Here is a 12223-nt window from a genome sequence, read left to right as displayed (position 1 = left end):
TGACCTCTTGCTCTGCAATTTGAACAGTGTTGTCGACGCTGTTGCCCGATAGGTTGCTAGGGGGCAGAGTCTGAATGCCGCGCATCAGCTTTTGCTCCGCCTCCTCCAGACGCAGTTTAATGTTCTGGAGCTCTGACAGGTAGGACCGAGAGACAGACTCATCCTTCTCCACTGGAGAGAGACATACACACAGAGACAGAGAGAGAGAGAGAGAGAGAGAGACGGGGAAAAAGACGGGGAAAGAGAGAGAGAGACGGGGAAAGAGAGACAGAGAGAGACACAGCGAGAGAGAGAGAGCGAGACACAGACAGAGAGAGAGCGAGACACAGACAGAGAGAGAGCGAGACACAGACAGAGAGAGAGCGAGACACAGACAGAGAGAGCGAGACACAGACAGAGAGAGCGAGACACAGACAGAGAGAGCGAGACACAGACAGAGAGAGCGAGACACAGACAGAGAGAGCGAGACACAGACAGAGAGAGCGAGACACAGACAGAGAGAGCGAGACACAGACAGAGAGAGCGAGACACAGACAGAGAGAGCGAGACACAGACAGAGAGAGAGCGAGACACAGACAGAGAGAGAGCGAGACACAGACAGAGAGAGAGCGAGACACAGACAGAGAGAGAGCGAGACACAGACAGAGAGAGAGCGAGACACAGACAGAGAGAGAGCGAGACACAGACAGAGAGAGCGAGACACAGACAGAGAGAGCGAGACACAGACAGAGAGAGCGAGACACAGACAGAGAGAGCGAGACACAGACAGAGACAGACAGACACACACAGACAGAGAGACAGACAGACACACACAGACAGAGAGACAGACAGACAGACAGACAGACAGACACAGAGAGACAGACACAGAGAGACAGACACAGAGAGACAGACACAGAGAGACAGACACAGAGAGACAGACACAGAGAGACAGACACAGAGAGACAGACACAGAGAGACAGACACAGAGAGACAGACACAGAGAGACAGGCACAGAGAGACAGGCACAGAGAGACAGGCACAGAGAGACAGACACAGAGAGACAGACACAGAGAGACAGACACAGAGAGACAGACACAGAGAGACAGACACAGAGAGACAGACACAGAGAGACAGACAGACACAGACAGACACAGAGAGACAGACAGACACAGAGAGACAGAGACACAGAGAGAGACAGACAGACAGAGAGACAGAGAGACAGAGAGACAGACAGACACAGACAGACAGACAGACAGACAGACACAGACAGACACACACAGACAGACACACACAGACAGACACAGACAGACAGACACAGACAGACACAGACAGACAGACACAGACAGACAGACACAGACAGACAGACACAGACAGACACAGACAGACACAGACAGACACAGACAGACAGAGAGATTGAGAGAGATAGAGAGGGGGAAAGAGAGGGGGAAAGAGAGGGGGAAAGAGAGGGGGAAAGAGAGGGGGAAAGAGAGGGGGAAAGAGGGGGAGAGTAGATGAAGAGAGAGAGAGGAATGGGTGGATAAAGGGTAAATAGAGACAGAGGGGAGCGGGAGTGGGGAGATAAGACAAGAGAGATCATTTCATTTCCATCCCACTTAATTGGGTCAACGCACCATCACAAAACCCTTTCATTAGAATTCCCAATGTTGCCCTCATGCCCCAAATGTGGATGAAGCCAAGACTCGAGTAATTGAGGTGGTGCACTCTGTCAATCTACCTGTCCCCATGCACACACATTTGACTTTTTAGCACACTATCAATAATTTGGATGAATCTCAATACTACCAAGCAAGTAAAGTTAAGTAAATATGTGAGCAAAGTAAGCCAAACCCCCCACTGCCTCCCAATTCTCCACCCTTTCCCTGAAACGTGCACTTACCCTGATGCATTTATAACCAAAGGATGTGTGTAAGCATGGCCTCCAACACCAATCCGCCGCTTTTAAATCCAAGCACGGGAGTGAACAAGTGCACACTTCAGGGAAAAGGCTGGAGAATTGGGACTGAGACACCATATCTGTCCATCTACCTGTCTCCATGTTGACCAGCAGGTCCTGGCAGTGTTCCTGGGCGGTGTGGGCGTCTCTCTCCAGCTCGCGTCTCTCAGCGGGGGTGAAGAGGGCGCTCTCTTTGGTGTCGGAGAGGAAGTCAGCCAGGTGGGCCTCCAAGTGGTCCAGAGCCTGGTCCCTGGCCACAGGGGTCTGGGAACGTACCTGAGGTGTTAGAGAGAAAGAGATAGGTAAAATTGAAGAGTGGTGATTGGTGAGTGGTGATTGGTGAGTGGTGATTGATTTGATTCGTCCAGTCAAAAAAGCTTTTTTTAAACGTGACAGGGAAAGCGTCATAAAGCCAGATACTTCTTTCCATTGTGGTCCCCAAAGTGCACGGTGCAAAAACATGTTGATATATGTATTAATTAGCATGCATTCAGACGCTAGTCATAGGTAACAGGTAAGAAGTGGATATGAACATATTAGCAGATAGAGGGGAAAGAGGAAGACAATTGACAACAGAGGGACATTACACCATAAAGCAAGTCAAATGAGATATCAGCTGGAGAGAGAGAAAGAAAGAGAGAAAGAAAGCAAGAGAGGGGGGCGAGAGAGAAAGAAAGAGAGAAATATGTTTGGAAGAAACTAGAAGAAATAGAAGAATTGAGTGAGATAAATGTGGTTGGGGAGAGACATGAGAGACGGACAGCAGCGGGACGTTCCCGTCAACCATAGAGACGGACGGTGACATTAAAACAGTGTGTCTAACCGTGTCTAGGCTCCAGGAGGACACGGTCCTGATGTCTTTCTGCAGGTAGTGCCAGGACACCACACTCTTCATGCTGACGTGTAGATTGTGCCACAGAGACATCACATTCTGGTACAGCTGCTCCATCCTACAGCACGCGCAATAACACTATCAATACACGGCAGGGTTCGGTGTGAGTGTGTATGGGCATCCGTGTGTGTGTGTACATGTTTATATGAATATGTGAACTGTGTGTGTGTGTGTGTACACTATGTGAGTGTGTACCTGCTGGCGGTGCCCATGGCCTCCTGGTTGGGCGGTGGTACGGTAAAGCAGACCGACGGCACCATGGCCTCATTCCCACTGGGGCTGATCACCTTCCATTTAGTCCTCTGAGAGTTGTCCTCCAACACACACTCCTCACCTCGGCTGATGGTGATCTACAGGAGGGAGGTAGAGAGAGAGAGCGAGGGAAGAAGGGACGTGGAGAGAGTGGGGGAGAGAGACGAGAGGGATGATAAGGACGATGAAAAAGAGGGATGATACAGATGGAGAGATGAGGAGAGGACAAGATACAGAGGATGTGGATGTGAGGGGAGGATGGGAGAGATATTGGGAGAGAAGAGATGGGGGGGGAAATCGATGAAGAAAGATAAGGAGAGATGTGGACAGTTGGAGGTGAAAAGATTGGGAGAGGAAGATATATAGAGAGAAGGGGAGAGAGGGAAAACAAATGGAAAAATAACGTTTTACGGCAACAAACATCTAACGCAAACCAAAACGGAAGCGTTCATGGGTTTAATGTGGTTAGCAAAAGCCCTGACAACTGATAAAGAAACAAGAATCCCCGCGGTGCCATATTGAATTGAGCAGCCATTTAAAACCATGGAACTATCAGAGTATCCACTGGACTGAAAATGTCTACATGTGCCCAGCACTCATTAGAAGATTTGTTGACATCTGGCCAACAAATACAGAGAGCTAGGGTAGTAAGAGATTCAATTTGGCATAGTACGGTGTGGTCCCGAATTCTGGAAAAATGAAAATGAAAAAAAAATACATGATAATGTCTAGCGTAGCAAAGCGAGGTCCTGTGCTGCATCGAAAACAACTGTCCCCTCTCTCAGCCCACCCCCTGCACACACACACACACACACACACACACACACACACACACAAATACGGCAACGTACATGTACAGAAAAGCTTACGACTGCGGCTAAAATAGTTTCACTGGCTGAATAAGCTGGGACACTGTGGGTCAGTCGTGCTTTACTTCAACCCTTACCAAGTGATCTGGACCTTTAGCTCATAAATCCTACCGAGATAATGAAAGAAAAGTAAAAACAGATCCTAAATCAGTTGATAAGAGCGTAGAGTAACAAGGGAGTATTATTCAGTGTGCCGCGTGAGAGCTGAGCGCTGAGGTGAGGAGGAGGAGAACATCGGCAGTAATACCTGAACGTTAGCCTTGACAGCCCGGGCGGACACACGAGGAGGGAGGGAGGGGAAGAGACGGAGGAGCGAGAGATAGAGGGTAGGAAGGGGAAACGGTAGGATGGAGAGAAAGAAGAACACATAGGAGAGAAAGATTAATTTTGGGATAGCGTCATGAAGACCGGCTTGTGTGCGTCTTCTTTAAAAGGAGCCCATAGTTGGTGGCAATCTAAGTGTGTGTGTTTCTAGTAGGTGCAGATGAAGGAAAGGAGAGGAGTAGAAGAAGCAAGTCATGACTATTGAGACGCACCCCTGCAGTAACCACTGCACCTCCACCTGACAAGAATGTAACGGTACCTCGCACACGCGAGGTACCAACTGGGCAAACCCGTCCTAGTCCCAGAGAGACTCACACAGCAAAACTAAAATAGCTGTGTCCGAGCCACTTCCTGTCCCTATGCAACATTACAGGAGTGGAAATGCAGATTTTCAGATGTTTGCCTGAGTCTGCACAGGTGGGAGAAATTCATAATTCATAGCTTTTAGCTTCTCTGCTAGCATCACACAGCACTTTGGGCGGTGGACAGGCTTCACATGTGAGTGTGAGTCGAGTGTCAGTGGCCAAATGGAATTCTCTTCTCATGAATCATTACTAGACTTAGGAGCAGCTACCGTGGGCTCTTTCAGGGGATTTTTAACGAGTGTTGCCAATCCATTATGACAGAATGGCATAATCCAATATTGCTGTGTTGTCAGTTGAAAAAGAAAATCGATGGAAAGTTGAGCCGTAAAAACAAAGCCCATCTGAATATCCCTACGAACAATATTGAGTAGAAGACGACAGTCAAAAACATGATTACGAATCCTGAGGATAATTGAGACCATTCTGCCAAAATCTGCCATTTTATCTGTTCTCAAGAAGCATAATGATATCTAGGGATGTGTAGTAGCACTACTAGGCTGCAACAACAACAACATTTCAATAGCTCTAACGCAGCAATCTTCCAATCAACACTGGAAATTGTAAAAACCCTATGTGTGGGGGGTCACAGTTCAAATTCGTGGTTGAATAATACATGCTATTGAAGCAACTATTGAAAACATGTTTTTTTAGCTGACAAATGGACTGGATCTATATACCAACAACGGCATGGCGAAAGCAGCCAATGATGACAGCTGATTGCTTGAAAATGCACCGTATTGGATTGCTAAGGTGTTGGTGGGGCTGAGAGGGGTTGTGCAGGGTAGAGACGGAACAATTGGCAGAAGGATACAGTTAGGTGAAGTGGGGTAAGGTGACCTTAGTCGTATTCACAAGGGCACATAACAAAACATTTTTTCAAAATGTCCTGCAACGGAAAATTATATATATATATATAAAAAAAAACATTTTATTGGACAAATCCACGCAGTCCCTCCCTGTGTCTTTCTGTTTCCCTCCGTTTGGTGCCTAATGAACAGGACCCTGGTATCGTCATGATAGTGTGGGTGTGGTACCTCTATCTGCCGGTAGTCACAGATGGCGCGGATGGGCGTGGTGCTTCCCAGGGTGCTCTCGGCGCTGCGGGGGAGGAGCTGCACCACCGTCTTGGCCCGGCCCACCAGGCTGGCCACAGAGCTGCGGTACTCAATCAGCTGCTCCTTCTCCTCCTGTAGGGTACAGCCATTGGTCAGTGAGGGTGTCGAACAATCAATTAACCAATCAAATCAGTCAGTCGGTAAAGTGTTAAGCTTTTGTAATACTGTATGTGATCTATAGGCATAGTCTTATATCATATCCCTTTCAACCTTCAGTCCATTTCCAATTATTTTACTTTCATTTCCACACATATTGATTCCACTGAACTCCACAGTACCCCAATTTATCATGTACAGCAGAGATCTCATTTCTCAGCTCCACAGGATAGCTATAGGGCCCAGTAGCTTAGCTTACAATCGCCAAATTGGTGACTCTGGGACAATGTTCGCTAGTTAACTCAGCACTAGCATTAGCTTTTAAGCTAGCCATTAAACATTAAAAAAGGCATTAGCTTAACTCCTCATGGTGGCATGTAGAAATACATTCACATGGACTAACTTCCTGACAGAAGGCTTCACTACAGTTTAACAGAGGCTCAAGGCACTGGGAGAGCTAAGGGCTAGAGTGAGTGAGGGAAGCACTAATATGCTAATAGCATTACCCTTCAGAGATGAATTTCACACAGGCCGAATTAACAATGAACTAGCATTAGCAACGAGTTAGTGCGATTAGAGGTGGACCATGAGTCAAGAGGCCAACACGGGAAACAAAATGGCGGAGGAGAGAAACAGTCACTTAGGATACATTTTTGGTATATAGCCATTACTTATCCATTGTATTATTTGGAAGAATGAATTGTGAGTATAATGGGTAGAGGTACTGTAACTTCATTAGTTAGCCAATCACAAAGGCATTGCATCGGTCTAATATAGGGCTTTGGTGGTTGTTTTTATGGAATACAGCGAATGAGGCATCTGTCAAAGTCCGTTTTAATCTCCCCCCAGTGAGAACACGCACACTCTAGAACACACACGGCACTGGAAATTTAATCAACCGCCCAGCGCTTAACACCCCATTTCACACCAAGCACACACATGCTGCCTCAAACTGAGTGCAGTGATGTGCTCATCATTTGGTTTCTTGAAATTTGTCTAGCACCCAGACACACAAAAACAAACAAACAAAAACACTCAGGATAACAGCAATACACATCGACATGCTCGGTTTTTTCTTTATTTTTACTATCTTCTACATTATAAAATAATTGTGAAAACATCAAAACTATGAAATAACACATATGGAATCATGTAGTAACCAAAAGAAGTGTTAAACTAATCAAAATATATTTTATATATTTGAGATTCTAGCCACCCTTTGCCTTGATGACAGCTTTGCACATGCTTTGCATTCTCTCAACCAGCTTCATGAGGTAGTCACCTGGAATGCATTTCTATTAACAGGTGTGCCTTGGAAAGAAATTCCACAAATTAACTTTTAACTTCTTAATGTGTTTGAGCCAATCTGTTGTGTTGGGACAAGGTAGGGGTGGTACACAGAGGATGGCACTATTTGGTAAAAGACCATATTATGGCAAGAACAGCTCAAATAAGCAAAGAGAAACGACAGTCCATACGGAAAATGTCAAGAATTTTGAATGTTTCCTCAAGTGCAGTAACAAAACCATCAAGCGCTACGATGAAACTGTCTCTCATGAGGACCGCCACAGGAAAGGAAGACCCAGAGTTACCTCTGCTGCAGAGGATAAGTTCATTAGAGTAACCAGCCTCAGGTTGCAGCCCAAATAAATGCTTCAGAGTTCAAGTAGCAGACACATATCAACATCAACTGTTCAGAGGAGACTGGGTGAATCAGGCCTTCATGGTCGAATTGCTGCAAAGAAGCCACTACTAAAAGACACCAATAAGAAGAAGAGACTTGATTGGGCCAAGAAACACGAGCAATGGACATTAGACTGGTGGAAATCTGTCCTTCGGTCTGATGAGTCCAAATATGAGATTTTTGGTTCCAACTGTCGTGTCTTTGTGAGACGCGGAGTAGATGAACGGATGATCTCAGCATGTGTAGTTCCCACAGTGAAGCATGGAGGAGGTGTGATGGCGCTTTGCTGGTAACACTGTCTGTGACTCATTTAGAATTCAAGGCACACTTAACCAGCATGGCTACCACAGCATTCTGCAGCGATACGCCATCCCATCTGGTTTGGTCTTAGTGGGACTATCATTTGTTTTTCAACAGGACAATGACCCAACACACCTCCACACGTTCCCCTCTGATCGCTATGCCCAGAGAGGATATGTCCGCTGCTCACAGTGCTCAGTCCCGTGGAGCCGTGCCCGCTTCCCAGTGTGCCATCTGCCGTGTGTCAGGTGGGCATGGCGCTGGCAGAGTGGCCATGCGCCACAGGGGCCGTGAATCAGCAGAGGTACACTAGAGTAGATTAGCGCTCGCTAGACTGCGACGGCCCAAAGCAGCTGTGGGACTGGGTGAGGTAAAGACTTATAGTATCAACAGCTAGCTAACGGGTACAGTATTAGCATGACATTAGCCTCATGCGACTGCTGTAGCTAGCAGTGGATACGGTTACTAAATGAGTCAGGAGTGTCAAGGTGATGTACATTTAACTGCAAAAATGATGGAAACACTTGAGTAAATGAGGGATATAAAGTATAGTGAAAGCAGGTGCTTCCACACAGGTGTGGTTCCTGAGTTAATTAAGCCATTAAAACATCCCATCATGCTTAGGGTCATGTAGAAAAATAGCCAGCTGCCCATTATTTAGGCTACCATGAGATACCAAGAGATCTCAGTGACTTTGAAAGACGGGTCTCAAAGGAGCATAGGGGGTTTAAAGGGTGTGTGTGTGTGTGTGTGTATTACTATCTTTGTGGGTACCAGAAATCCCCAAAAGTCCCCACAAAGACGGTAAAACAAGAAATTCTTCCTCATGGAGACATTTTGCAGGTCCCCAACGAGGACAAAAGCTATTTTAGGCTTAGGGTTACAATTGGGGTTAGGGAAAATAGGATTTTGAATGGAAATATATTTTAGGTCCCCACAAGGATAGTAAAACATATCCTGTGTGTGTGTGTCAGTCACCAGATTTCAATCCAATTGAATACTTATGGAAGATTCTGGGGCTTTGCCTGAGACAGCATTCACCACCACCAAACAAAACAGCAAATGATGGAATTTCTCAACCCTTCCATAGAGTTCCAGACACTTGTAGAATGTATGATCAAGGTGCATTGAAGCCGTTCTGTCTCGTGGTGGCCCAACGCACTATTAAAACACTTTATGTTGGGGTTTCCTTTATTTTGGCAATTACCAGTAGCTTATTATCTTAAATGTGGATAAGCTATAATCACGTGCCTAAGCTTTTCACTGGCAGATACCTAAACGATTATAGCCAACTCTGTTTGGCTAAGTAGGTCACATGCAGTAGTGGAACAATTAGCAGGGATGTAGGTGATTTGACGAGTTGGTGGAGGAATTGAGGTGTGTTTGATCCGGTTCGGCTGAACACGTTTGAGCGCGTTTGATCCAACAGCACCATAAGTACCATAGAGACGTGCGAATTAGAAATGAATGTACAGTACCATGGAGTCTTGCAGCAGGTCCTCCAGCTTGCCCAGCCTGCTGTTCTTGTCACAGGTGTACTGTCTCTTTATGGTGTCCTGGAGCTGACGCAGATACGTCTCGCAGTCCCGTGCGTCACTCACAAACTGACAGGTGGCAATAAGAACACAAACACACAGATCAGAATAGGAGCTTATATATAATCCATCCACAGCTGCCCGACCCTATGAGCTAGCCAATATTTAATCTAGTATTAAAGCGCTTTTGAAGATGAAATGGCTTTAAACTCCCAATTAAGGGCAAGTCAAAACATAGATAGGCAGTAAATAGGCAAACTAAACGTAGGCAAATAAAGTGCATTTCATCGTGATCTTTTATGACGCCGTCTACGTGAAAACCAACAAACAACTGACATCGTAAAGGACCAGATGGATATCACAGGTATAACGTAATACTATCAGAGATAACGTGTAAAAGAGACGTGGGCTAAGCTTTTCTCAAATCTCCGAACCTGGAAGTAGGCAGTATTGTCTTTGAGATGCTGCTCCACGCACACACACAGCTGGCGTACCCACTGCCACTGGGTCTGCAGCGCTGCACTGTACGCCTGGGGAAATGGAAGGGCACATGGGATGGGTGTGTGAGTGTTAGTCTAGTCCATGTGTTGCTTCCCGAATACGTATTTCTCAAGCTCCTTATTTGAATCACACTCAAGCTCTACAGCCCAAACATTAGGTACAAAATATACTGACAAATCTTATTTTCAGGAGAACATCGATTGCAGTTTCTAATGACAAGTACCGTAGATGGAAAGCCAATATTTTGAAAGGCCAATGAACGGCCTTAAATGGCTTTGTTGCTAGGCAAGCTCACCTCCACTGTCTGTTTGGCTGGGTGGTTCTCCTGACAGAGCCGGTCGGCCGTTTCCTGCAGCGAGTGCATCACTTCCTGTTTCTCCTCCAGCTCTGACCTCATTTCCTGAGAGAGAATGACCGAGCATTCAGAAGAGCACCCAGGGGAATATCTGTGTCAAACGGTCCCAAAAAATGTGTATTCTCTGTGTGTGTGTGTGTGTGTGTGGTGTATCTATCCCTGTCCACTCACGGCGTATAGATCTCTCTTGGCGTTGACGTTGGTATTGTTGTGGCTCCAGTCGTAGGCCAGTTCCTCCTCTTCTCGCTCGTTGAGCCAGATCAGCTCGTCTGTACAGCGAGACACAAACGCATGCAGGCTCTCCAGGCAGCGCATACGCCACGATGAGTTTTCCTGTGAAGACAGGATGGGATGAAGTAATGCTTCCAGGCATTAGCGCTATACGTTTAAGAGGAGTTTGAGGTTATTTCAGAGGCAAACGCGCTCTCTCTCTCACACACACACACATGAACTCCCTGCTGTGAAGAATCCAGGTATTTCTTCAGGGCTGAACAAAGGGGCTATGTGGTAGAAGCAGGTGCTTCTGAAGGCCACACTCTGTCTTGCTTAACGCTCCCTTGCTTCTCTGAGCCTTTAGCTAGCTCATTCACACCCTGATGGGATTAACTGAGAATGTGGGCAGACTGGGATACAATGGAGTGCACACACACACACACACGCACGGGCACACATTCACAGAGGGAAATAGCCCTACAACTCACCATTAGTTTGCAGTACTGCTGCTCCAGCTTGGCCAGAGTGTCAGAATAATTGCTCCTGAAGTTACGAGAGACTTTCGTCTGAGGAGAAAGAGATCACAACGGCTTAATAAAACCGTTCTGTGTCTTTTTACCAGGTTTGTGAGTGTCATGCTGTTCAGGACTGTATATTCACAGGTCTTATCAGTGCACGTTCGATTGTACTTACAGTATATGCATTAGCATGTACAGTGGATCTTGAAGCGTCTAAGAATGTGTTTTAGAATGTATTAGTGTGCTTGCGTGTGTGTGTTTATGTATGTTTTCGTGTGTGTGTGTGTGTGTGTGTGTGTGTGTGTGTGTGTGTGTGTGTGTGTGTGTGTGTGTGTGTGTGTGTGTGTGTGTGTGTGTTTATGTATGTTTTCGTGTGTGTGTACCTCATAGTTGCGGGCCTCCTTCAGGCTGTGCAGCAGCTCCTCCACGGCAGTGTGGATGTTCTGGTGGTCCTGGAGGTGCTGCTCGACAGAGGGCAGGTCCGCCCCTGACTCTGCACGCTCCAGCACATCCTGACACACATACACAATCAGTTCTCCTCATGCATCCCTTTTCCCGTCGGTCCCTCCCTCCCTCCATCAATCCCCCCCATCTACCTACACCCCTTCTTTCTTACCTGTGTCTCCTCCACCCATCCCAGGAGCTCATAGACGAACCGGAGACTGCCCTCGTCCTCCGAGGACGACATGGCCACCAGCTGAGAGCGGGACATGGGTCTCCTGAGCAGGGCTGCCCCCATCACCCCCACTGCCCCCAGTAGGGTCTGGGCCCCCGTGGACAGGGTGAGACCACTGTCGCTCCCCCGCGGGGCCATCCGGTCTCCCCCCGTCACCGGGGAGAAGTGGCCCTTCCTGTAGACGCTGGAGCACTGGAGCCGGAGAGAGACCAGCTCCTCGTGTAGACAGGACACTCTGTGCAGGAGGGGAACAAATGTGTTAAAATCCCCCCCCAAAATACACAAAAACAGTCAAACTACTCTTCAGAAGACAACCGGAAGTGAATTAGGACCTCCACTGTTGCTCCACAGAACATCTACTTTCTCAAAATACAGTACTGTTGTGGTGTCACATTTACACCACTGATGCTCGTGGTTCATACAGTATAACCAATCCTAATAATATAATAATATATACACTACCGTTCAAAAGATTGGGGTCACATTTTTGGTCCATTAAAATATCAAATTGATCAGAAATACAGTGTAAACATTGTTAATGTTGTAAATGACTATTGTAGCTGGAAACGGCAGATTTTTTATGGAATATCTATAT

The 12223-nt window shown here is 46.8% G+C and overlaps 1 protein-coding gene across 4 annotated transcripts in view; it reads right to left on the bottom strand.

The window, feature by feature from the left end:
* LOC115176156 (microtubule-actin cross-linking factor 1) overlaps positions 1-12223 on the bottom strand; it is a 144662-nt gene that overhangs the window by 118326 nt on the left and 14113 nt on the right. For 2 of the 4 annotated variants that reach the window (XM_029735983.1, XM_029735984.1), the window contains exons 10-22: positions 11569-11863; positions 11336-11464; positions 10923-11000; positions 10393-10554; positions 10162-10266; positions 9800-9895; positions 9309-9434; positions 5670-5822; positions 4194-4205; positions 3021-3175; positions 2757-2883; positions 2026-2209; positions 5-171 (exon numbers count right to left, since the gene is read on the bottom strand). In XM_029735983.1, coding sequence (XP_029591843.1) covers positions 5-171; positions 2026-2209; positions 2757-2883; positions 3021-3175; positions 4194-4205; positions 5670-5822; positions 9309-9434; positions 9800-9895; positions 10162-10266; positions 10393-10554; positions 10923-11000; positions 11336-11464; positions 11569-11863 — 1789 coding nt within the window. The remainder of the gene's footprint in view (positions 1-4; positions 172-2025; positions 2210-2756; positions 2884-3020; positions 3176-4193; positions 4206-5669; positions 5823-9308; positions 9435-9799; positions 9896-10161; positions 10267-10392; positions 10555-10922; positions 11001-11335; positions 11465-11568; positions 11864-12223) is intronic. The other 2 variants (XM_029735985.1, XM_029735986.1) reach the window with 1 other exon arrangement.

Source organism: Salmo trutta, chromosome 36 (assembly GCF_901001165.1).
Source record: "Salmo trutta chromosome 36, fSalTru1.1, whole genome shotgun sequence".
NCBI classification, from domain to species: Eukaryota; Metazoa; Chordata; class Actinopteri; order Salmoniformes; family Salmonidae; genus Salmo; species Salmo trutta.
This window is presented reverse-complemented; position numbering and strand designations above follow the sequence as displayed.